The following is a 26,540-nucleotide window of genomic DNA, read 5'->3' on the forward strand; positions in this document are numbered from 1 at the left end:
CATCCCCACTGTCCTGTGTCTGTGCTGTGCTATTCACGATGAATTGGTGAAAGTGTTGTTTCTCCTTGTTAATTAAATTCTAATCACTCCCGTTCCCGACTCCTGTGTCGTGCCTCCGGTAAGCAGCTGGTCAGGCGTGGGCCTATCGCCGGTTAGCCACTCGGTCCTGCTTAAGATCTGGCACCTGGGTGGAGGTGTTTGTCTCTCCTACCCTATAATTAGTAACAGAGGGTGTGGAGCCTATTGGTGGCGTGCTCCCACTTCGTGACAGTTACCGCACTTCGGTTTTAAACGATTAAGTATTTTATACATTGACAGGCCTAAAGGAATAAGTCGCGAAGTAAGTAACCTAACAGGCGGTGGCAAGGTAGATAGATCAGGTCTTGGCAACACAAACTGAACAAGGGGCTGTAGTCGGGCCTCAGTTCTCTAGCAAACATTTCGACAAGAGGACTTCAATATAAACTGAAATAGAATATAGAACGGAACATAAAGGAGGAATACAGAAACATTCCCGTCTGTTGTCACGAAAATAGGTCCTGAACTTTTGTCGAGTGACATACGCGGACATTAAACCAGGGATGCAGCCTGCGACTACTGCGAAACAAAATCTGAATCTGACTTGCCTTCGACAAAGACAAGTTTTCTTGTCAAAATGTTGACCAGCGGAATGAGGCTTCGCTCCCGCTTCTTGTTGCTGATATGCGGTTAGAGCTCTTACATATGATCTGAAAACCTAACTATCTATGAAAAGAGACAGCTTCGAAGGGAGAGCTTCTAGTGTAATATGTAAATGAATTAGCGCGCCCTCGAAGACATCGCTCAGCGCTGGTAAGTATATACTTTCGGTCTCCACCTCAGGCAACAGTAACAAAAATAAGCTTGACTGAAGACATCAGTACCGTTATCGCCACTTCTACTTACTTTTGGGCTCTAGGGTACGCTAGGACTGTGCGTTATCCCCTGGAAAATCATGTGTAGAAGTATAGGAAAGTCGCGCTGTATATCGAACTTGAATATCGGCATTTGTTCGATATATAGAACTGCGCGCCTCATCGCTGCAAAGGCCGCTACTCCTAAGGGCACTTGTCGATCGAGAGTGACCTTCGATCCCTTGTGCACATTCTCCACGATACATTTCTGTAATGCGGTGAAGCTCCCCTAATCAGATCTTTGCAGGGGCTCTATTCTGCCTGACGTACCTCGCTCGCTTCTCCGCCGTAGGCGTTGCGCAGTCTAACTGTGCCTTAATTTTGATGATCCATTATACTGTTTATAGAGCGCCAGTAATATGATTGGACATCTTGTAGCAAGCAGTGGCTGGTTCCATAGAACCGTCCGTTGGGGCTTCGATGCGAAGCTGATTAGACATAGCAACGCCTAGCCAGCACATCGTTGGGTGGCACGTCCTTGCAAGATCGGCGTCACTAATATGGGCGCCATGCATTCTTGCCTCCAGATTACTGATAAGCTTATCAACTGTCATTTTTTATATATGGAATAATTGCTATATCGAACCATTTCACGAACTGCTTCGAGTTCGATATATACCCTGGTTCCACTGTACGTTTATCTACCAGTAAATAAGCATTTTGTTTGCTTTTTCACATATTTCCGACGAAGCAACGCAAAGAAATAATTAGGCTCACTACAGTAAGTTGTCACGTAAGCTGTGCAAAACTAGCAGATGTATCGAACGAACTTTTCGTGTCCTTTTACTCGCAGTTCTGAGGGCTGTGAAGAAGCGGAGGAGTTGCCAGATTCCTCTCCTTCCGTCAGCATCTATATTGGCTATCTGCCCCTTTACATGAGGTCACCCGACGAAGGCTGTCCTTTGGAATTGACGGCACGCATGACCGAGGTACTTGCTCAGGACAATCCGCTGCCTTGTTACCAGCGTCTGCAATGTGAGAGGGGAGCCACTGAAAGCACATCGTAAATCCCACAACAGTGTGTATAGTCGAGCTAGTTGGTCCTCATTCAAGAACATGATAAAAAATAAATTGACAGAGAGGTTACCGCGATGTGTCACCCGAGCTTCAACGACAGCTGTTAAGGTACTGGTATTTTACGATACGCTCAGATAGGGAGTATGAGAACGATTTCATATCTTTATAGCTCCAGAGCTCTGTTTCTAGTCTTCCACAAGTGCTCGTTTTTCGACTAGCTCTCCTCATTCTTCCGCCGCTCTAGGCGCGCGCTGCCACCAAGCACCATCTCCACGGGCGACATTTTTCGCAGCAGCCGGTGCAGATGTAGCATGCTACATTCCTCCGCTCCGGCCATACTCTACCTCCTCCTTCTACGGCAAACACCCTCCGGATGGTTTCCGTGGTAACCTACCTCCGGTTAAGCATTCCAGCGCTCTAGCCATACCACCCTCCTTCCACGGTAACCCTCCTCCTTCCAGGGTAACTATCCTCTTGGTGGTTCCCGTAGGAACCACGCTGCTTGCACCGCACGCTCTCGAAATACCCTCCTCATTCCACGATAACCCTCTTCCATTTGGCGATTCCTTCGCTCTAGCCACATCATCCTCCTTCCACGGTAAACACCTTCCGGACGGCTCCCGAGGGAAAAAAGGACCCCATTATGCCTTGCAACGCTCTAATCGTACCCTCCTCCGTCAATGGTAACCTGCCTCCTCCTTTCGGGGTAACTACCCTTCGGGTGATGCCGTGGCAACCACCCATCTGTTGCGCCTCCTTACGCTCACGCCACACCCTTCTCCCTCCACAGTAACCAACTACCCGGCGACTCCTGACGTAACTAAAATCCGTGCACAGGTTCTGAAGGCGCCCCAAAGTGGCGTAACCTAAGTGGCCCAACTGGTTGCTTCTCTGGTTATTTTTAGCGTATTTTTCGCTCACGGTCAGCGACGGCGACGCTGACGACGACGCCGGCTTTTCTGCGAGATGGCCTCTTTAACGCTATCGCGTTAAAATAGCACCAAGTGTTCGAAAGCTGTCACGCAACCGCATGCATGCATAATTACGTGCAGTTACTACCAAACACAAGTTGGTTGATCCTCACAGCAAAAAAACTAAACAAAAGAAGGGAGGGAGAGATATATAAACTTTAGTTTCACTGTAAGGTGGAAAGGTTACGGGATAGGGTCATGAGCGATGGATGGTCTTCCTATGTCCAGGATCCCAGTGCAGCTTGCCGCTGCCTCGGCTCGTTCAGATAGCATGACCTGGCCTTGCGGGTCCGAGCTGGTCAGGAGCTCCTCCCACTACTCGAGTGACGGATTTGTAACCTTAGGTTTTATCGGGCGAGCCTGGGATCCCTAAATGTTTGCATCTGAATTTAATTTAGTCGGCCAAATATTGCTATAAACCAGCCGCCATACGGCGGCTTGCTGCCTTGTTAGTGTCTTGTATGCAGGTGAATATATGCGGCGTCCATTCCTCTATACGCAGCTGCTAATTGACCTGGGATACCAAGAATCAGCTAGAAGAATGGTGCAGACCGTCGACATTCCACAACGCGTACGGAAAGCCTTTGTGGCCAGTCCTATGTCCAAAAAATCCTGAGGACAATTACGATACTCCCTAATGCAAAATTTGAGCGCAGCTCTGTAGCTGTTTCAATTTTTCGATATATTGAGATAAAGAATTTGAGAAATACGTGTATGTATACACAGTTACAGAGCACCCTTTATTTTCCACGGACACTCTTCAAGTAACCCTCCTCCCTTAGTATTCGATTGTCATGAAGGAGGCTTTGAGGTCGGAGAAATGGATGGAGATATGTTCAACCTGCTGGAATAATGCGTGGTTCATAAACCGACGGTTTATACTAGGAAGACAACGTTGTCAGTGGCGTGGCCGACGCGGACAACCTATCGCGTGCAGCACGTTTCACAGCACCGCCGGCCCCTGGAGCGGAGCGTGGCGCGACTGCGAGGAGGCAGCGTGTGGGTGCGTGTGCCGCCGCGGACAAACCTCCCCTCCCCTAGCCATCTACCTCCGCATATGGAGGAAGTTCTTTTCTTCCTACATGACCTCCACACATGCAGTTGTGATGGACGACGGTGCGCACCACTCTAACGCCATCTATAAGCGAGCGACGGTACCTTCGTTCGCTCGGCACATCCGGTCTCAAGGGGAGCGCGTTCGCCCTCCTCCCTCCCTTCGCTCCTCTCGCGCTCTGTTACACCGACGGCGACGCGGCTCAACCACGGTGTACGAATAATATGGCTCAACCCACTAATATGCGCATAAGAGCTGCGCCCTGAAACATGAACTCAGAATGTCACGCATGCAGAAGGGAAGCAAGGGCCAATACGCTGAGCTCTAGACTTAGCCAAAACCGAAACGTTCTTTACGTGGACGCTTCACCATAGAAAGAGAAGATAACCATGGTCATAGCAGTTGTGGATGGCAATGACACAGAAGTTGTAAGCATGGTTATCAACATCACAGAAGTAAAAGCAGGCGTGGGGGCAGCCATAACGGCAGCAATCGCGGTCGCGAACTGCACCGGGAAGAAATACATAATAATATCGGATCCACAAGCGGCTTGCAGAGGCTTCCTAGAGTATAATTAGCAAAGTAGCTGCGAGGCTTCTTCAGGATGGAACAAACTCAAATGGAAGAAGCAATGTGATTTGGGCACCGGGATATGCGGCAATTGGAGGAAGCCTTAAAGTGTACGCCGTAGTTCGAGGATACATGCACCGAACGGACCAGCATGACGAAGACACGCACACCTTGTCCCAGCTAGTTGCAAAGGAAGGGAGAGAAACCTCAGTGAGCTGAACAGCGTTGCCCCCTTGTCGAAACGTTGTTCCCTAGGTTCCCTGGCTCAAGTTCGTGCTAAACAAGGTTTCCTTTCCTGGACACTGCCTCGGACGACGACGAGTGACAGCAGAGAAACAACAGCCTCCCACTGTTAGTGCCCAGGGCACGCGCGCAATAAAGTGCCACTGCCGTCAACACGACCGCGTCGTTTAGAACGTGTCATAAAAACACTGCGCCAGATAAAATCCAACGCCCGTGGCAAGCGGATCGCATTGCCGATTTTTTTCGCCAGCCGGTCGAGAGGAAAGGCTAAAGAGACGCACAACGACAAGCGGGAAGCCACTCGCGTAGATAAAGTGGACGAGGCTGCACGCGTGGCAAGTTCCAATCTGAAGACTCGATGAACGTCCGGCGGCGCGGGACCGAAGTCGAGGTCACCGCAGGCGATGGGCCGCGGTTACTGAGAGACGCAGGCGAGTGCGTCAGCGGCCATCCGGAGAAGCTGCGTGCGTTGCCAAGAAGGGGCTCCGCCAAGAGGGTGGACGACGAGCCCCCTATCAGCCCCTCGTTCAGCCGCTATCGGCGCTGGCGGCTCGAGAGCGCTAAGTGGGGAAGAGTAATCGCCGGACGGGGATGCCAGAATGAAAACACGACCGCAGGAGTTGCCGCCGCAGCGCGCCGCTGACAGATAACAATGAGGGCTTGCGTAAGAGCGGGAGAGATCTGCTTCGCCGACGAGACAAGGGGGAAGCGGAGAAGGCGGCTACGCGCCCGCAGCGCCCCGCGCGACGATCGCCTGCCGCTTGAGAAGCAGCTGTGCCGCTCCTTCTCCAAAAGAGGGAGTGGGTGAACACGTCGTTTTATAGTCTACATCTGGCTTCGCGCGAACGACGTGGGAAAGGGATCATCAACGAGGAGGCAACGCCGCTGCAGCCGTCGGTTGCGCGATCGCTTGGCATCGTTGCCGCGTCCACGAGTTAGTGGTGAGCCTCCAAGGTAAGTGCGGGGGAGTCTTCGCACAAGCCGAAGTGGACTTGCTGACGACGGCGACGCTGTCACGGGACGCGCTGCATCGTCGGCGCGCGGCGCAACAACGCTACCACGTGCTGTGTGTGAGCGAGCAACCGAGCCCCGGCGCTCCTTGCAGCAGCTGAGCTCGCAACGGATCGCAGCTGAGCGCGCCGCGCTGCGCTGCCAGCGCCGATGACGTCAAGCCTCTCAACAAAGGCAAGCGATCTCAGGAAGCGAGCGTGACAGGTCGAAAGCGAGTGTGCTGCTGCAGGTTTCGCGAGCATCCCAAGCTAGCACGCTGCTCGACAACACATCGGAGGTTTAGCGGAACGTATTACCACGTGTCTCGACCACGGAAGACTTAGCGTCCACCCCTCGCTGCTGGCCTTTCCTGCTCTGCTCAGCCCCACTCTACGCTCTGTTCACGATTCCGTGTTTCTCCAGACCGCCGCGCGCGCGAGCTATTTGTGGCCCAGGCTGTTGCGAGGGAAACCCCCTCGGCTCTCCAGGTCCCTCAGAAACACTGCCTTGACGAAGCACAACTCGGAAACGTGGACAGGCCTTGGCGCCGGTTCGGAACGCAACTGTTTCTACAGTTTCGTTTTCGTAAGGACAAGCAAAAAATGCGCACTAAGAGAGTGAGCTCGGAAGGAGCTGTCAGATTGCTCCACTCGGCTGAGTGACGAAAAGACCCCGTGCCTTGTGGCGCTGGAGGCCAAGCTTTTCTCGTACGACAGCAGAGAGCCAAGTCACCGGCAGCCGAGGAAAAGCTCGCGCGCTTTCTGCACGTGCCGGAGGCAGGGCCGTCGACCCGAGGAAGCCGTGCAAAGAAACCAGTGTCGCAACAGAGGCAGCGCCGAATTGTTCTCAGTAGAGCTTCTGCGACATCGAAGCCGGCAGTCCCGTGAGCAGAGCTAGCGTGGCCACATCGCCTGGGAACTGCGGGTGCGCTGGAGCCAGCAGCAACGCGACCAGCCATCAAGCGACAATGACGTGAGTTCAGAACCTTCGCAAGTTAACGTGCTGCACATCACGCAGCTAGTCCAGTGACAAAAGCCTGATATTCACAAGCTTAAGTAATCGATCCGTAGTAGTGGTCCTCCACGATGATAGAACGCCAGAGCTGGACAGATCAACGCATCATTTCACTCATAACAGCGGGTTCCAGAACTTGAACTTCTTCCTCGACTTCTCCCGAGACTCCCGCGGATCGACGCCTCCGAAGCCAGGAGCAGGGTCACGCGTCGTCGGCGTGTGGTGTGACTGCGAAGTGTCCCCTGTGACGTGCGCCTGCACCGGGAGCAGCAGCCGAATGCCTGTGCGGCTGAAGCATGCACGTCTACTCGCACCATCCGTTCCTGGCGTTGGCCTTCGTGGCCGGCGCCGCCGTGCTGTTCATCTACCCGTTTGTGCTGCGCTTCAACGTCTACAAGGACACGCTGGTGGCCATGGCCGTGTCGGACACCATCCCGGTGCGTGAGCGCATCTCCACGGTGTGGTGCTCGGGCCAGGAGCTGGTGATGAACCAGAGCTTCGACGCGCACGTCTTCCGCGATTCGGACGGCACGGTGACGCGACCGCTGGGCAGGACCCTCGAGCTGTCGCTCACCATGACGGTGCCCAAGCAGACGTACGAGTACTGGGGCTTCTACTTTGTGGCTGGCTCGAACTTCACCGTGTCCGTGTGCTCGCGGCTCTCCGGCGCTGCCTTCTCACTCATCAGGGGCTCGAGTGCGCTCGGAAAGTGCCTCACGGCGCTCGAGAACAAGCGGTGAGTACGCGCTGTCTTTTGCAGTGTCCCTACATAATATTCCTGTCTTTTTTTTTTTTAGGAGGAGGAGGAGGGGGTGCAACTTTGCTAACGTCTAAACGCAGGTCAGCCAATCACAAGTTGGTAAAAGTCCCTTGATGTTTCAGGAATAGGGAAACCTTTGATAATCCTGTGAAATATTGACTGCCATAAAACAAGTGACCTGTCAAGTCTTTATATGTCTCATAAATAAACTACCACAATTATACGTTCACCCGCGCTTCTGGCAGAGTGAAGACTGCAGTCTACATGGTACTGAATTTTAAGAGAAATTTTATATAAATATGTGAAAAAATAGTAATTTATTACAAAATTTCATTGTAAATGAATGATGAATAATTGCTTTCATTTTTAAACACTTTCGAATATCTTGACTTTGTTAAGGCTTATCTTTTTGAATAGAGCACCGAGCGACGTGTACATATCTCAGAACTTTATTCAAAATATCGTACTAAATTTTAGCATATCGCGACGAAACCATAAGTTAGGCTGGTCAGCGAAATGCTGCGAGTCGTAACTTGTTTCCAACAAATGTTAATTGTCTCCTCATATGAAACGAGGCCAAAGGACGAAATGAAACAGTTCGGTAAACCAAAGCGGAAGGTTCATTCTCGCCACACGACTTGGTGGCATCTCTCACGAAAGAGTACATCGGCTTAGCTAAGAGCGCAGTCAAGATTCTGAGAACAGTTCAAGATATTTTTTCCCCACCACCACTAATGCAATGTACTGTAGACCCATGAGATAGGCTGGCCACTCTACACACGCACTTCAGTCCATTCGGCTTAGAGATAAAAGGAGATGATTCCCGCTACTCTCAAGATCAGTCGAGCGGAGCATAGTTCACGGGTTACAGTTCTTTCCCTTTCTCACTCGAAGCAACGAGAGGTACGATTTGGGTTCAATATCGGTTTACCAGCTGTGATCTAAACTGCACTTAATTTGCTACAGTAAAGATGTTTATACATTCACTCATTCATTCACCTGTTCCGGATTGATCCACAAAGAAAATTTCGCATATGTTTAAGAAGAAAACGGCAGTGCTATGAGTACGTTTGAATCCGAAGACTCAATGACACAAACACGGCTATGAAACTATAACTTCGCACATCTACGAATTTGATCGCAAGGTATTGAATAAAATTAGCCTAGCTTCCTGCGTTCTAGTTAGGAGTGGCGGCCAGCAGTTTTGCGAAGAAAGTTTTGGTGATATTCTGAAAAAAATTTGTCATTTGTGCTCCAAAGTGGACGGTTACATGGTAAGTTCTTGGTCAATGAATGCATCCGATTCAGGGGCTGCGTCCACATTTGTGGACACAGTGTACTTGATAGTTTTCGGGTTGTGTCCGTGCATTTGTGGGCGCGACAAGGACGCTATCAAATCCTCGTATGCTGCGAATGTCCATAAATGGCCACTTAATAAAAATGCGCTGGAAATCTCGCCTTGCATGGAACCAGCTCAAGTAAGGAATGCGGAGTGAACGCAGAGAATCGTTTTTAAGGTGGAAACATTTGAGTCTTACGGTAGCCCTGGTGCGACTTCTGAGTATATGTCTGCACATTTGCTACTTTCACAAGCATGAGTGTTTTAATGTCGCCAAATTGTACTGAGTTGTTTACATAACGACTTATTTCGACAGGAACGAGTCGAAAGAAGTGTAATTCACTCCCTGAATCACTGCTTAGTCACGATGGGGACATATGAGTACCCGACAAAAATTGCATAAGTAATCATCGCGGAGGATGGCAATTACTTCCGTGCAACCGTGTCATGTTCCTTCGAAAAATCAGTATATCTGAAAAGTACCCCCCCCCCTTTCCCCTACGGGATATTAGTGCCTGAACAGGGTATTCAAGAACACTGAAAAAAAGCAAAAAAGTCTCCTCAAATGACAATGCTGGTTCCATCGCCTGCACACTTTTGTTCTGGTCGTTTTGTGTTCGTTGGTTACATCGTCCGGTACTAACGCGCATGAGTTGACAACTCCTTCTGATCGGGCGTGTGTTCGAGAAGTTTCTCGACCAAGGGCAGTGACAAGATATTTTCGGTGGCCCTCATGGCTGAAACGTGGCTCCCAGTTCTCCGTGGAAACGGTGCCAATTTCCGCGGTCTCTCAGTGAACGGTTGCAAAGCTGAAGCGGACGTGCACATTTTGCTTGTCTTGTTTGCATACCTTGCGCTGTGACAAAAAAAAAAGAAAGAAAAGGCGTCTAGAATTCATTCATTCCCTCCTGAATAGTGCTGTTTTGGCTATAACTGCACCGACGGGCTTCCATTGTCAGTGACGTCCTGGCATTGTTTTTTTTATTCATTGATTTTTTTATTATTATTATTAATACCATAGCGCGCCTGCTATGGCATCACATAGACGCACTGCAAGAATTAAGCACCAATATAAAACGAAGAAAATAGGAGCGAGTTTCTCTATAATAGTTGAGCATAGTTCATCATCATCATCATCAGCCTGACTGCGCCCACTGCAGGGAAAAGGCCTCTTCCATGTCTCTCCAATTAACCTTGTCCTTTGCCAGTTGCGGCCATCTTATCCCCGCAAACTTCTTAGTCTCATCCGCCCACCTGACTTTCTGCCGCCCCCTGCTACGCTTGACTACTCTTGGAATCCACTCTGTTCCAGCGGTTATCTTGCCGGTTATCAAGGACGAGCGGTTACCCTGCCTTCGCATTACATGCCCTGCCCAAGCGCATTTCTTCCTGTTGATTTCGACTAGTTTAGTTACCCTATGCCATCTCAAGTGTTCTTGTTATGGGGTCCTTGATGGCAGCAGCCAGTGAGGTAAGGCGGCTCCGTGATTTTGATGCTTATAGCGAGATTTATTGCAAAGATAGAAACAGTTCCGCACGAAGGCGTCGCCACTTTTTCAGCACGGTCTAAGTGAGCAGAACTACCATACACGGAGGCCAGAATTGCTTCATCACGGAGGAAGGGTGGTGAAACGCCGTACGAAGGAATCCTGCGGCGGTGCAGTTTACAACGACTGGACAGGGATGACCAGTTAATACTTGCTTTTATGGATGATAGACTCCGAGGACAAGCGAGAAAGCATTCAATAGTTTCACGCAGGCCAACATAAGAAAGTTAGCAAACCTGGTCCTGCACTATAGCAGTCATAACCTCAACACCAAATAGTTAGAAACGAAGAAGATGCGCTACAGTGGATTTATTTTGTTGCCTAACTAAAATAGAGAGAATCATTACGTGTTCGCGTTTGACTTTACCGATTTTGGGCGTGTTACCGCTTACTAGCTTTCTCCATGCTGGCTGCCTCGTACAGCACCGAAGAAGATAGTTTATTCACCTTGCTGTTATCAGCCCGTAGCAGCTAGTACATGGTGTTATCTAGCTTTGATGGCAGTCTAACAAGAGGCAGGAGGAAAAACGTCTCGTTGGATTGTTAAAACAGCTAAAATACCCTCGTTAATGTCGTCTTCTGTGCGCCCTTAAAGCAATGACCTTTGTTTTCCAAGCGTGCAAAGCAAGGTCAATGTTGTTTTGCGAAGCGATCCGAAAACACGACGTACCGCATTCATCACAGCGTTGGCTGCACAGCGAGTGATACGTCAAGGAATGCATTCCGTTCGAAATTGTTAGAGCTGAATATAATGCATGGCTGCAGTTCTGGGAACAAGAGGCGACGAAATGAAGGGTAGAGAAAAAGAGAGAAGAAAAAAATCTGAACGCGGGGAAACAACTCCCTGACGTCATCCGCACATGTAGTAGCTGTTGATACAGGCGTAGACACAGAGTTTTAAACTCGTATATGTTGATGACCGCCCAAGCAAATGTACGCGAAGTGTCTGCTAAGGAGAAAAAGTTCGTCTCTGTGAAACCGGTGGCAGTAGCAAAAGTGTGATGCATGTGGCTTGAGGAAGCTCCCTGTTCAGCCGCCTTTGTTTTCGAAGCGGATAAGGTACTGCAGAGTCGTTTTTCAAGCTAAAAAAAATCAATGCACGGCATTTCGCATTCCTCTCAACGACAGCTGCGCAGCGAGTCATGCATCAAGGGCTACGTTCTGTTGGAAATTGCTTGAAAATGCAGTTGTCGGGCTGCGAGGCGATAAAAAATAAGGAAAAATGCAGGGGGCACTTTGGCTCTCTAAAGTGCTGCAAGGCGAAAGCGCTTCCTGGCGCACTGCTTGTTTTTATTTACTTTTTTATTTTTCATTTTTTTTTAATTTCTTGCTCCTTTTCTTGTTTTTATTGATTTTATTTTTATTTTCATCTTATTTTTATGTTTTTGTTATTTTCTTATTTTCATTTTCCTTTTCCTGACTTTATTCCTTTTATTTTATTTATGAAACCTATGCATTCACTAGATGCTGGAACCTTGAGCCTTCGTGGCGGAGTGGTAGCGTCTGCTCTTCAAATGCTAAAGGCCCTGGTTCGATTCCCACCCTCGGCGCAGTTTCTTTTTATGCTGTGACGCCGAAAGGCGGACAAATCTGCCGACGCGTCTGTCGACACGGCTGCCGACGCGTCTGTCGACATTCCTGCCGACACGGCTGCCGACGCGTCTGCTAACGACAGTATGAGGCATTAAAGGCTTTCGCCTTAATATGCCGAAAGAAACATGCACGTACACCTAGAAAGCAACAACTTGTCGGTATCAGCCGCGTATACGTGTCCCCGTAGCGGTTTTCGCAGGAATGACCGTGGCTAAGCAAACGCTATAGCGAGCGCGCTTGTTCGGTGCTCCCACCTTCTCTCCTCTGGAGGCTGTTATTGCCAGAGTTTATAGAGAGGGGAAAAAACGGATCCCCGGACTCTTGCTACCACATCAGGCCTCCGGTCAAAGCGAAGGACGGAGTTGTAGCCCAAAACGAAGAAGGGACGCACAGCACGCGAGAACGCTGAAAGCGTTCCGGCCGCGATTTAGTCGCGCCGTCACAGCGGTGGCGTGAACGTGCCGACCTGCCATTGTCGTCTCGTCAGCGGTCGCCAATCCGTCTTGTTTCGTGTTCGCGCTTTCCCGAGCACCGAAGACGAATGCCTTTCGGGCTCTGCGCTGCTCTTTTTGGCGTCAGCCGCATAGCAACAAAGGTGCCCGGCGCCGCTTCCGCACCGTGCGACTCATAGACAGCTGTTTCCTTCCTGAAATGCAGCGTTTCCGGTGCACAATTTGCTTAAACCGAACCTTTTCCCTTGTTACCCTCGCATGGAAGCACGCGTTCTACACGACGTTGGACAGCTTCATTAGCAGCAATGCATATACTATTTCAAGGAAACCGCTCTGCTCTTCAATAGCCGCTCTAACGTGCGCCCCCACCCCCATCATAAGTATCACGCCCACCACCATCCTATAGAAACGTTCATTGCAGCACGAAGGCCTCTCCCATTGACCTTCTATTATTAACTTGCTGCGTCATGCAATTGTGGCCAACATATTCCTGTAAACTGTCCCTGATCTCTCTCTCTCTCTCTGCACCACCTCCAGTTACCTTTTTCTTCCGTTCGGATCCACCCTGGTACCCTAAAGAACCAATGGTTCAGTCAGAACCAGTTGTCAAAGAACCAGTTGTCAGTCAGCGCTGTGTTCGCCCTTCTTCTCTTCCTGCTTCTTTTCTTTGGCCGTGTGCCGTTGCGCTGAAAAACTATGAGTTTAAATCAAGCATACCATCTTAGCCCAAGAACTAACTGTACTGAACCAATGGTTCTGTACGCTCCTCGTCGCATGCTCAATCCAAGTCAATTTACTCGTCTCGATGCCCGCCAGGGTCTCATTAACTTGGAGTTGTCCTCTGCGACCACAAGGAAACAACGCACGGTATACAACAGGCTACACAACACAGGGCGCTGCGTGTTCTTGTCGACATGGTATTTTCTCATCATGTTCTCGAATCTATTCCAACTAGCCCCTCTACACACTATCGTTAAGTGCCTTGTTCTCTGACAGGCATGCGCTGCCATCATGCACGCTATACAGCACCGGCTGTTAATATAACATGACAAGCCTTGAACTGTGACGGATTCACGTGCAGGCAGAGCGTGTGCGGGGTCGCCGGATACGCAGCGCAGCGAAATTCAACGAAAATTAGGAGCACAGCTGTCGTCGCAAGTGTGCAATTTATATATACATACATGGAAAGTGAGTGCCAGAAGAAAATTTCGCCAGAGTCTACTTTCGTTGCATGCCGCACTTTGCTTCATAGCGAGAGCACAGCTGCAAAAGAGCAAACACATTCGTCGATGGGGGCCGCATAACGGTTGTTTTCCAATTTACAAGGTCTGCTTCCCTTGGGAACTCCTGTGTTCAAGGACCACTCCTTGAATATTTGATCCGTATCCTATTTAAATTCGCAAAATACTATAGAAGGAAGACGATGTGTTGCTATGATGCTAATCGCTGTGAAACGTCTGAAATTATAGAAGACCTCTCAGTCCCAGTGGACCCTTCCTCTGAAGCAGTAAAGTTACTCTCAGGTCAAGAGTAGCAGCAATTACAAAGTCCTTCAAGAGGAAAGTATATATAATAGCTGCATGTTGCCAGTACTGACCTATGTTGCACAATGAGGCCATTGCAAAATGCTCAAGTTTAAATTGAGGACGACGCGGCGAGCCTTTGAAAGGAAAATGAATGGTGTAACGTTGAGAGGCAGGAAGGCAGTAGAATTAGCCATAGAACAAGCGCCAATTAGTGGTATCCTCGCTGAAATAAATACGAGATGGATATGGGCAGGGCATGTGACACGAAGGCACGAGAACAGATCGATGGTTCCTTAAGGTAACGGAGTGGCTTCCTAGGGAAGGCAAGCGTAGTAGGGGGCGGCAGAAAGTTAAGTGGGCGGATGAGGTTTGGAAGTTGCGGGAGATAAGGTAGCCGCAACCGGCACAGCATCAGGTTAAGTGGAGATATGGAACAGGCCTTTGCCCTGCAGTGGTCGTAGTTAGGCTGATGATGATGATAATGAAGGCTCAGTTTTAGTGCCCCGTCTTTGGTACAGGTTCACCTGGGCACCGCTCTCACTAATGCGAGTCCTTTGGGCAATGACATATGTGCTACGCTGACGCCGACTGCCCCGGAGGAACTTCCTCGTGTGGCCGTCGATGCCATGAAAACGGGAAAGCATAACAAAAGTGTAAATACAGACAACGCGATCAGTGGAAACTGCGAGCCAAGATTAGCCCCTATAGTCTTGCTTTTTCTAAAGACAGCGACCTTAACCCTGCCTCCCGGCCATGCGCCTCTAGGCACACGCCGAATGTGTGTTCATTCGAGCGCTCTGCGGTGTGTACCCTTTCGAAAGCCTTTCATTCGTCCGCTCGCCCCGCGGCATTCACGTGGGCCCCCGTCTGCTCTGCATCGTGACCTCGAAGGAAAGCGAACCGGCTGGAGGAAAATGTCGCGTTATTTTCCGTCCGGCGCTTAGCTTGGCAGGAAAAAGGAGACACAGAAAATGTAATTACGTGCCCCTCTTCGCGCTCCCTCTTAACGCGCTCCCTCCCCGCGCGCCGCTTAACGCTTAGCGCGCGTGCTGAACGCATGCCACAGAGGTCGCCGAAGAATGCTTTGAGAGCTCGTAACTTAGCAAACAAACTCGAGTGCGTGTCAGGCGCTGGTGATCACACTCGTTACCGTAATGGTGCTGGCTTACCGACTGCTTCTTTCGCCTAATGGGAGTGGCCAAAGCTGCGGCACACTGAATCCTTCAAAGGAGGAGGCAAAAAGAACACTTCAGTCTCCCTTTCTTCTTCCCTTTCCTTTTCCTTTCTCGTTTTTTTTTTCTTCTTTCACAGTGAAATATCTCTACACCGCAATCGCAGTTCCTTTCCTCTCTGCTTATTAGTAAACTCTCTCCAGTGGTGTTTGTTTCCGTGGTTATAAAGGCAAACCGGAACCGGCCCGCCTAGCGCGTCTGAGCAGTTGTCGCCGCATCAACAACGATTACTGATGCAGGCGCTCGGGGTTCGGTTCGAACATTTCTTAAGGAAATTCGCTTTCCTATAGCAGCACTTCTTTCGCAAACAGAACAGAAGCTCAGAGTGCAACGATCGTTCTGGCTTGCTTTGTTGGAACATAAATATCGGCTTGCGTAGTTCTTGCGCAGTGCACTGACTGTGTACTGACACCGTTCGGGTCATACCCTAGCTTGTCGTCAAGGCCGCTGGGCCAGAATAATTCTGGTCGGCGCAAACACCGGAGTCTTTTTGAAATCCCTCAACCAATATCAAAGCTTCGTGGATCCGAAAGCAAAAGTACAGCATTCATAAAAACGGCGCCCAGGTTTGCTGATGTTAATCCAGCTAGCATTTACTTTAACCGCAAAGCTTTCGTTCGACTCCAGCAGCGCGCGTAACGTCTGTGCGCTTATCTCTCGTTCACTCCATCCTCGGCGCCCTGATACACAGCCCGGAAAGCCGAGCAGTCTATCTCGGTGCCGCTCTTGACTGTGGATGTCAAGGGCTATATGCGTGCACCTGGAGTGATGCGAATCACTGTGGCCCAGGTCAGACTTGTGGTGTATCGGAGACCAGTGCATTCAGAGCCTACACAAGTTCGCACCCTAGTAATATTATTGTTCTCTCTCGTTAAGCGGTAAAAAAAAAAAAAGAGAGCAAAACAGGGCGGGAGTACGGCAGGTGTAGTCTAAGTAGCGTTAAGAATTCTTTCATTGCCGAAAACAGCTAGCACAGCGCTCAAGTATTTCCTTGAAGCCATCTATATTGCGTAGCTAAGGAAAGTTAAAGGCTAGGCGACTCAAAATTATTCGACACATGTCCAACATTCCCCGACAAATATTTTGAAAATTGCAAATTGTAAGACTCTCTTATGGAAATATTGGAGGTAATGGTCCATTCTTCCGATGCGTAGCAAAATATTTCTTCTAAAGTGTTTCCTTCGATCGCATTCAACAGTTAAGACTGCCTTAGAAAAGCAACAGGGAAAGCTGGTGGGATAGCAAAACGTTAATAGAAAAAAAATAGAAGACTGCCGTCGGGTGCTCTGCGGATATGCTGATTGTTATAATGAAATCTTACATTATGTGAAAAAATTGCATTCATATACAGTTTCTCGCTCAGAAATGCTTTTGTCCAGAATTGTTGGGTATGAGGTAGACGGTGCACTAGTGCAAACACGAAAGTCAGGGTTGCCAATCCCAATGGGGACAGTCTGCTAACGTTCCTCTGACGACGACTAAGAGCGACACTGATATTTGGGGTCAAGAAAAAAGGGAACGGGGCGATCTACATTTTACTTTTACCGAGACTTCTGTTCACGTTCTGAAGGGGTCAGAAATGTAGGAATGAATTTAATGCTCTCAATTCGATGATCTATCGAACTATCAAGCTGCTTAGTTTAGCAAATGTTCATCGGCTCCTTTCCTTGTAATTAAGGGAAAATAAACTCAATTTAAACTCAGTTCGAAACAAGCAAGTACAAGTTCTCGATGAAATTGACTCTTCGTATTGTAATTCAAGCAATGGCATTTTTCATTTTCATGAATGTCAACTCTTTGCAGTAAGGTTGATAATCTCGGCTAGTCGGCTGTTGTTAAGAGATTGGAGAGCGGCTGCGCTTCCGTGCGTGGACGAAGAAAAAGTAGGAAACGGCACAGACGGTATTTCGGTCCTCTACTTTCTCTGCAGTCTCTTGTCGTTAGCTGTGGGTTGAGCGTGATTAGTGCGTGCCCTGAGATGTTCACACTTTGGAGACAATATTTCATGATTATGCCTTCAACATTCGACTGATCTGCTCCCGGAACGATTCTGTACGCGGACGCGATTGTTTCAAGAAGTGCAGATTGCTGCCACCATGAACCTCCGAATACCGTTCGAGCACCGCTTGCAGCGACGGTTCACTTACAAGGGTAGAGATACGGACTAGTTGCTTCTGCGTGTCTTAAAACAGCGCAAAGGATGCGGGCAGTGACAAGAGTGGACACACACAGCTCTGCACAGGTTCGCCGTTGCTTCCCGTGCGACGCGCGCAAAGGACCAGGCCGGGCAAAACAGATAAGGGCAGAACGAGAGCGCGGTCAGAGACAGCCGCCGCGAGTTCCACAGTGTGCACACAACGAATCGCCCTCCAATCGGGTCCCGAAGGTCATGTGACAAGCCGAGAGGCTGACAGCGCGTATAATACGACAAGCGCGACGCCATTGTCTCGCTGTAACAATGCTGCCATTCATTGGATTCTCGCGCGCAGTTTATCGCTGCTGTTACCTATACTCGCTTCCTTGAGCGAGGCAGTGTGTCCGCTTCGTCTCGGATGGCAGCGATTATTCGACAGCAAAATGGACAGGAATGCAACGGATAGCGAACGTATATACATGCGTACCGCTGCCGAGTAGGGGTTTATGGCATACTTTGAGAGAATATGCTCTCTCAAAATAATGAAAACGAACCTGCATTGTAAAGGTGCGGGATTTAAACAGAAGCAGGGTATGTATTTAAAGCTTAATACGAAAAATATACATATGCCAACATATAACTATGAAGTTCATGTCGCAAACTGGATGACTTTAAACGAAAGACTTCAGCCATCCAATCACGCAGCTTGTAAGCGCTAGCCGCAATAACAGTAAATATACAGACGTCGTGAGAAGATTACCATCGTACTATCGATTGTCGTTGACGTTTCGCTTTCATTGTTAGAAGCCTATGCTCCTGTCTGGTCATGGCTTGGCTGAGGGCTGCATAAGGTACGTTAGAAATCATTTTTTAATGTCCCTTTTTCTTCAGTAAATCATCCATATCCACGGAGATGCGTGAGTCCCATATCTTCCCGCTGTGCACAACAAAGAACAAAACTATACCGAATACAGAATAGAAGAAACCGGAAACACAGTACTGCAGTGTATGTGCTGAAACTGCATTCTTCCGACGCCGCACAGGTCTGGCTTGTTTTATTAAGAGTAATGATGAAAAACCGGCGTCAATGACTTCCCCGTTTTTTTTCCTCCTTTCCTTCTCTCCCTCTCTCTTTTGTCATTACCCCTGTCAGGGCTTCTGCGCTACAGAAAGTTCGAGAGAAACGGAAACGTCGCGTATGGCATAATTACTTTCAGAAGCAAAGAAGCTCGACAGACAGTGACGAACAAAGAAAATACAGGCCAGGCGCTGAAACTCAGTGCCTGTCTTGCTGTTTCTTGCTCTGCACGTGTCATTTGCGCTGTATGTTTCTCAAAATGGCACCATACCAAACATGTCCGGCCGTCTCCACTGCAGGCATAACCAGGACTGGCCGCACACGACCGGCATAGTTTGGCTAGTGAAAAAGGGTTAGCTCCTTGTTCAATAGCCAGCGTTTGCGTCGAAAAAGGAAAATAAAAAGATATAAGGTACAAGCAGCTCTAATGTGAAAGGGAATAGCCGGCTTGCACAAAAATTTCAAGGACAATTTGGCAACTAAAGTGTTGAGAGGCGAAAGCATTTTTGGCGTTCTGCTTTTGCGAATGATTGCGATTAATTACACTTAATTCACAATTACTCCACTCGATCCACCTCGCTCCATCTACCACTGTTGTAAACATTCAAATTTTGCGCCACACGTCGACTGCGCCTACACTTCCGGTCACATGGTACTGCACTTGCTGTGATTCAAATTTCACGCCACTCCCGCCTCGATCACGGCCGCTTTTGGTCTTTTTTTTTTTTTACTATAATTAATTAACTAAATACTCTGCAGTCATCGAACATGGCTTTCCGCCTCTATCTGAAGCAACCATTGGTTTTCTTCTATCTTTTTAGTTCCCGATCTAAATGCGTGTGACACGCTTCGTTAACGCGACTTCTGGTGCTGTTTCGGCGCTCAAGTAGAAGCTATTGATCTTGTGGCAACTCTTTGTACGGAGGAAAACTATTGAAAAAGAAAAAAAAAAGAAGTGCGCTTGTCACTAGTCATTAGCTGCGTGCAGAGAGTGTGTTCCCTTTCATACTGCCGCCACCTGCAGAGCGAAGGAAGGCGAGACAGGCAGGGCATTTTAAAGCGCAGAACATCAGCTGCCTGCAAGAGTGGTTAGTTGATTAGCATCTGACGGGTGTTCCGTCACGCACTAAAAGGAGTAAAGAAGGAGTAAACCGTCATCGCACTACCTTTTCAAAAAGGGAGAGCGCTAGAGGATAGCTTACATCCTTTTTGCTTCCATAAAGGCGCATTAGGGTTCAGAGTGTGGCGTGTCAACTTTAGTCGTTAAATCTATTGAGATGACACTTCTTGTTTCAAATGCGTGCGGCGCCTTGTTGGTTGGTTTGGTTTATTGGGGTTTAACGTCCCAAAGCGACTCAGGCTATGAGAGACGCCGTAGTGAAGGGCTCCGGAAATTTCGACCACCTGGGGTTCTCTAACGTGCACTGACATCGCACAGTACACGGGCCGCTAGAATTTCGCCTTCATCGAAATTCGAACGCCGCGGCCGGGATCGAATTGGCGTCTTTCGGGTCAGCAGCCGAGCACCATAACCACTGAGCCACCGCGGCGGCTCACGCCTTGTTGGGCTGTGCTTGTTGGATCATAAGCGTCCTGTTGAATTCTGTTTGATCGTGATCAGCTGCGTTATACCTGCGCATTAAAAGGTCAGGTGATGCTAATTCTTTCAAGTCGGAGTTCTATATTGCGGATGCGACGAAAGCATGACCTTCCCAGTACCAATAGTATTCACTCTCTGAAAATTGAAAAAAAAAAAGAAATGATTTACATCAACACAGTGAAACTAACGCTAATGAAAAAAAAAATGCACATAATGATCGCCCCAAGGGTGCTGCGAATGACGGCGAAAGCTGTGAGCTCGTCTATGTCTTAGGGATAGACTGCTGAAAAAAGTGGTTAAGATGCATGGTTGAGACGTGGTTGCGAGGGATGCTATTATATAAAATTGTCTACGCTAAGAACTGTTGGCGCGTTGCTTTGCCCACAAGCAGCAAACTTGGCAAAGTTGTCACATTTACTGCGGCGTTGGTGGCATGAGAGAAGAGGCGAGAGCGCATCTTTCCTAACAGAGAACAATCACAGGGTAATGCGCGTGGATGCTACGAGGAGCGAGCGATAACGAAACCGTGACAAAGGAAGAGGGAACGAGAGCATTCCTATGTTAGGAGCCTTTTCTCTCTGTTTTAAGGCGAAATCCTTTAATGCCTCATCGTTGTCGACAAAAGGTTGTCGCGCGGATTCGCAGTAATGAGGTCACCCACGGATGCCTGACGCCCCCTTTTGGAGCAGACGACAGCTAATAAAATAGTTGTCGTCCGCTCCCACAGGGTGCGTAAGGCGTCCGTGGGTGACCACATTACATACCTCATTACTGTGAACAGACCCATGGATACAACCGAACTCATCGAAGCAGAGAGAGAGTCGTGCTAAAGAAGCGGTCAAAGTCGGCAGTCAAAATGTGTAGCTGTAATGTGTAGTCAAAGTGTGCAGTCAAATAAAGCACTAGTACAGCACAAACAGTCTCGCAGTCAGTGCCGAACAGTGCGCCAGAAAAGGCTTTAGCCTTGCAGCGCTTTAGAGAGCCAAAGTGCCCCCTGAATTTTTTGTCAGGATGAAAGCTCTTTACGGGAGGGATTCCGCGAGCTTTCTTGTTCCGCGCGCACAACTAGCTGTGCGCTGGTGTCTCAGAGTGACTGTAGCCGCTACCCGTTTCAACCAACTGCCGAAATCACACAGCAAACTTTCTGTGGTTTCTGACCATGCACTGACATCGCACAGTACACAGGCCTCTAGCGTTTTGCCTCCATCGAAATGCGACCGCCGTGGCCAGGATCGAACCCGCGTCTTTCGGGTCAACAGCCGGGCACCATAACCACTGAGCCATCGGGCAAGTACGTTCAAGGTTAGATATGTACCCAATATACAGAACGAGAAATACAACCGTTCTTCTCGAAAAACCGAAGTGACAGTATAATTTCACTTCTCTTGCACTCTAACGCATCAACGCTGTCCTTTTCTTTGAGGTCCAGTGGGGGTATTTTTGAATGCCCAAACCGTAGTGGGCCTTGTGCATTGTTTTCCGTTAGATTGTTTATTCTGTTTTCGCACTTTGTCTTAGCTTCTCGCTTCTACGAAGCCGTGCGTGATGGATATATTCTTCTCTCCCTTGTGCGCTGTCCTGCAGGGGTGGACTGGACGAGTCCGATGAGGACGCGGACTCGGACGAGCCGAAAGAGGACCATTCGTCGCCGGAGTCGGACGACCAGTCGTCCACCATCTCGAGCAGCGAGGGCCTGATGCTGAACGAGACGCTGGGCATCAGCGTCTGCAACAACGCCCTCTTCCACGTGCCGCTGCGCTGGACCTACAGCTGCGGCACGCCGCATGACCGCCACGACCACCGGCACAACATCAGCTACGCCGTGGCCGCCTCGGACTTCTACTACGTCTTCTTCGCCTCCAACCCGCCGCTCAACATCACCCCGAACACCATCGTAGCGGACTTCTACCTCGACAGGTGGGCTCGTTTTTATTACCTCCGCTAGATCCAAAATAGACACGATTCAAATATCAGCCCATCATTTAACGTGTCACTCGAACCAGTCTGAACGACTATATAGTGTCTCTCAAGGCAAAATTGGTGCACTAATATTCTCAGCTTGACTGCTCCGAGACTGAGCTGGCGATAAGTCCTGCAGCTACGTCCGGCACTAAACTAAAGGGCAGTTTTAAGCTCATAACGATAAAGCGCTCGTTTCTGGCTTCTTTCTGATATGGAAGTTCCCAAAGTAAGGTCAAACGAGTACACAGCACGTCAGGTTAGGTTCCTCGCACAACAGCGCCATCCTTACCGGCACCTTTTAGCGCGTGGCAGGCCCACACATAACACGAGTGCAGCATTTGCACCGAAATGTGACAACACGGCAGATAGTACGCGTTTCAAGTATACAGGCTCAGAATCACAACACAAAGAACTTGTGTAATGAAGAGAAGATTTTTTTTTTCTTGGCGTACACTGCAAAGAGAGACATGTGTTAACCTCTGGGGTTGGGATGTGCGCGGGGCGTACGCAGGATGGTGTACGACGTGTCCAAGAGCTTCAACCCGGAGACGTACTCGTGCACGAACGTCACCAACTGCTCACTGCCGCTCGACTTCATGTCCAACGAGTACGTGGTAGTCGACATGCACGGCGAGCTCAGGAACTCCTCACGGATCAACTGGACCTCCGACGTGCTCACGTCGCGCTGCCTGCCGCGCAAGGGCGTCTACTTCATCTTCTACTTCGTCTTCGGACTCGTCGTCATGGTGGCCGCCTTCCAGGGCTGAACCCTGCCTGGTATGAACGTGCGATTTGCCACAGGCGTAGGTGTACAGTGACTGACATCAGTCAGGTTTCAGCAACCAGCTCAACTCGATGGACGTAAAGGACGTAAAGGCCTTGACCTTATGCTAGCTGGGTGTAATCAAGAACCTCGTGGTGAAATTGCCGCCGGATCCATCACTGGTGTGCAGCTGTTTCTAAAGTGGCGCCTTCCACATCTTGGACGCTGCGGGATGACAGCACCCGCTACAGCAACTACGCCAGCGTGCCAGATATATGGCCGAGCCCTGAAAAACTTTATCGCCGCTGCTTCGCCTTCGTCACGGGGTCCCATCGTCGTCTGCTGTTTGCGTAGCCACGGAAACGTCGAACTTCTCGTGATATTCACGGCGACGTGTTTGAAGGCAAGGTCGCTGCCTCCTTCCGCGTCAAAAGAATACGGCACCCACGTCCATACGCCTCGAGTGAACGCCGTCGACGTTCGTGAAATTGTACTTACCTGTTGACAGGAAAGCTGTGTGTATACGTAAACTGAACTACGTTTTAATGACGGCCAGGAAGCCCGCTCGAAGCGCGCGCATACAACGCAACGCGCCATATTCAAAGCCGTCAGGCGACGCGCTCTCTGGCGACATGTCTGCAGTCATCTGAACTGCTACACAGTGATCTTGCAGCGTGCTGCCCGCTTCATATGCTACTGGAGTTTGGGTGTTCCGTTTGCCGTTGTTTTCTCGTTGCGAGCTGTATTTGCTGGTTGGATCACATGTGTTTAAGGTCAAGTTCACTGAGTTCGGTGCGTGCAGGTTCGAATGATTGCCATTTCTTCGTGTGTGTCTTTGGTAGGTTAGGTCAGCGTGCCAAACGTTGCTCTCTGAGGCTAAGAGGATCTTTTAAATCTATTGTGCGCGCATTTGCAGTAGTCTATCACTTGCTGTAGTACAGAACCATCTGCCTATCAACCACGCGTGCTGTGAAGGCTGTAAGACGCTAAGACGCTCTAAGACGATGCAGTCTGTGTAGCATAGATACTATTTCTTCGTGGCTGAGCGCAGTCCCGCCAGCTAGCTGCTCTTAATTCCCCGGACATACGACATCATTCTTACTACTTGGAACCACCTTTACTGCGTCTGAGGCAATGAAAAGGGGCATTAGTAGAAACTTAGATGTTCCTTAAGCGCGGTTTTCACGGTTATTCTCAGCGAAAATGCATCTCTTATGGACGCGGTACATCTACTTAGCGGAACAATGAAACACTTCGGCTTATTATATTGGAGGTTGCGCCTATAGGTAGCACAACGTCCGCTCGACGTCCCTCCAGGAACTTACAATTAGCCGTCACATATAGCATATAGCATTTTCCAACATTAGGCGTTTTCTATGAGGATGCGATAGAGCGCATGCAACAGAGTGATGGTCTCTCCCCCCGCGTCTCGCTCAGTTGCTGTCGAATTTGAGAGTAAAACACTTTTATCGGGCTCAAGAACCGAAATCCTCCTCCAGTATTAAATCGCTTCAAACATCAGCGGCCAAACTGTGCGAAAATTTCAAGGTCTACAGGTTATCGCGTCACAAGTTGCAAGAGAGCCAGAGAAACTGCTCAGAGTTGTTGGACACTGCAACAACTGTTGCAGACTCTCGCTGTTGCGTCGTCACATATTACTAGCGGTACTTAAAGCACAGTTTCAATGTATGTTAAATTTCAATAGTTAGAAGGACCTGAGAAGGACCTTCTTGTTGCAGAAAGCCAGAATTTTCGTCAGACCTGTTGGCCACAGTTCACTGCATATGTCACAGTGTGGTTGCAAAGCATCGTCGTATCTCCATCGTTTGTTGTCCATTCGCTACAGACGCCGCCGCGTGTACAACCAATGAATGCTTTCAATAAGTGTACAAACACTGCCGCCCTCTGACGGCACTGTTCGTTTATAGGTGGAATGTGCTGCAATGTACTCGGTGTGGCACAAACACTGCGCAAACATGCAATGAAATCGCGAGGTGTCTCGAGACATATGTTCTGGTATTCAGAGAATACATGGTAAGAAATCTGGTCAAAACACGGTCGGTATTAGCAATACTTGAACGTACTGTTTGTTGAAGCTGCTCGCGAAAATAACGCTGGGACCAATTAAGCAGCAGTTATCATAGAGCCTATGAAGCTCAATAGTGAGAATAGTCTCGTCAAAAGCGTCTGAAGCCTCGCACGTACAGGCCTTCGTTCTCAGTGCATCAAGAACTATCAATATGTTCGCCTTTGTAGTTTTTTTTTTTCATTGTTAACGAAAGCAAAACGCAAACTTGAGTTACCCTTGCAATAACAGACAGCAGTAGCCCTGCCTGCGTAGATGATAAAGAAAAAATAGGCGCACAGCGATTTCTAGCGCTATAAAAATTCCAGACACGTGTCTCAGTGTAAGGAGTGAAATGTGTTTTCTTTTGGTCTAAGCACTGCGTTTCTTTTGCTATATGCGCTCTAAAACATTTATCTCCTCATATTTTTCCTCCTTCTTCCGCTGACAGCCTGCACTAAACACGTAATGAATTCAAAGCAAGGCAATAATGCAAAATGTCAGCTAAAGAAGACTGAAGAGGCAGTGCACGGAACTAGACCGTTATTGAAATGAGTAAAAACGATGCATTCAGGCACGCGAAAAACGCGATCGCTTTGCCCGTTTATAAGTTATCGATGAAAGGTATTAACTTAGAGTTATTTTTCTATAACGCACAGATAACTTGACATATGAAGAATGAATGAGGTATCGGGCGAATTGAGAAAACGTTAGCGCTTTCCGCTTGCGTGCTGTGATACACGCTTCTGTATTATACGTTCGCTGTTTGGTATGTGCCACTTCTATGTGATAATAAAGATTCAGCCGCTAGTGTTTGATGCACTCATCCAATATTTTCGTCAGCGCATTCTGTATTTGTACCTGCGTGCAGCCATATATACTCAGACACTTGTCGCCGAAACGAGACATTTAGCACAGCGCGTATACCGCCGACGCTAACGCGCGCCGCCAGTGTGCACGCCCTGATTGGTCGCGACAGGGCCGACGTGTGCGTAGCTGGCTGGCCCCCTAACGCCAGTGGCGCCCTCAAAGCGGTCTGCGCATGCGCCGTGGCGGCGGTGGCGGTACGCGCTGTGCTAAAAGACTCTACTGTCTCTCTCAACGCTGCGCGCTATTCCAGTGCCTGTCAGTGAACAAAGCAGGACAAGCCCGTGAGAAGAAAAATAAAGGTGTGTTGCAGTTTACCAAGGTGTCTTTCTTGAACGGAAACGCTTGCTATGATAGGTTAATAAAGAGATGACAATGACAATTCGTCATCCCTGCCTATTTGCACGACGAATGCTGTCGACGCTTTACATGGTCTTCCGCTGCGACTGAGAGGCTACATCGCTCTGCTGAGTGCAAGGTCCAGGGTTCGCTTATTCTGCCAGCCCGGAGGCAAGCAGACCTAGTGATAACTGCGCACCGACGAGCGCATTACGAGTCGTGGTTGATCAAAACGCGAAAGCGCTGTCTCAACACACTGATTGCAGCAACCTCGTTCCTCAGTTGCAACAGCGTCGCGATTGCGACGTACCCAACATGTGCACCGTCGTTATATAGCGCCGAGATCCGGCAAAATGTGTCTCAACCCAAGGCTGCGCTCTGCACATATACTAGGTTCTTATCAGCGAGCATGCGGAGACTGCGTCGGGCCCAGCGCTGTACAGACGGGAACGTGGCAACTATATGGAGGGTGTTTCAGCTAATACTTCAGGC

At 49.2% G+C, this 26,540-nt stretch overlaps 1 protein-coding gene across 1 annotated transcript; it reads left to right on the plus strand.

Annotated features, from left to right (window-relative positions):
• Positions 1-211: 211 nt before the first annotated feature.
• On the plus strand, positions 212-26,026 carry LOC149341262 (uncharacterized). The gene is made up of 3 exons (XM_089543257.1): positions 212-7,527; positions 21,637-21,969; positions 22,526-26,026. Exons 1-3 carry the CDS (start codon positions 7,088-7,090, stop codon positions 22,779-22,781), a joined length of 1,029 nt encoding a protein of 342 aa, XP_089399383.1. The 5' UTR covers positions 212-7,087; the 3' UTR covers positions 22,782-26,026.
• The last annotated feature ends 514 nt before the right edge of the window (positions 26,027-26,540 follow it).

The sequence above is a fragment of the Amblyomma mixtum genome, chromosome 5, assembly GCF_055824585.1.
Source record: "Amblyomma mixtum isolate Tamu chromosome 5, ASM5582458v1, whole genome shotgun sequence".
Lineage (NCBI taxonomy): Eukaryota > Metazoa > Arthropoda > Arachnida > Ixodida > Ixodidae > Amblyomma > Amblyomma mixtum.

What these genes read in the sequence shown, in the direction of transcription:
- LOC149341262 (XM_089543257.1), top strand. Translation starts at nt 7,088, where the DNA reads ATGCACGTCTACTCGCACCATCCGTTCCTGGCGTTGGCCTTCGTGGCC. An exon ending in ACGGCGCTCGAGAACAAGCG is followed by an intron (nt 7,528 to 21,636) that starts GTGAGTACGCGC and finishes GCTGTCCTGCAG; the next exon opens with GGGTGGACTGGACGAGTCCG. An exon ending in GCGGACTTCTACCTCGACAG is followed by an intron (nt 21,970 to 22,525) that starts GTGGGCTCGTTT and finishes GGGCGTACGCAG; the next exon opens with GATGGTGTACGACGTGTCCA.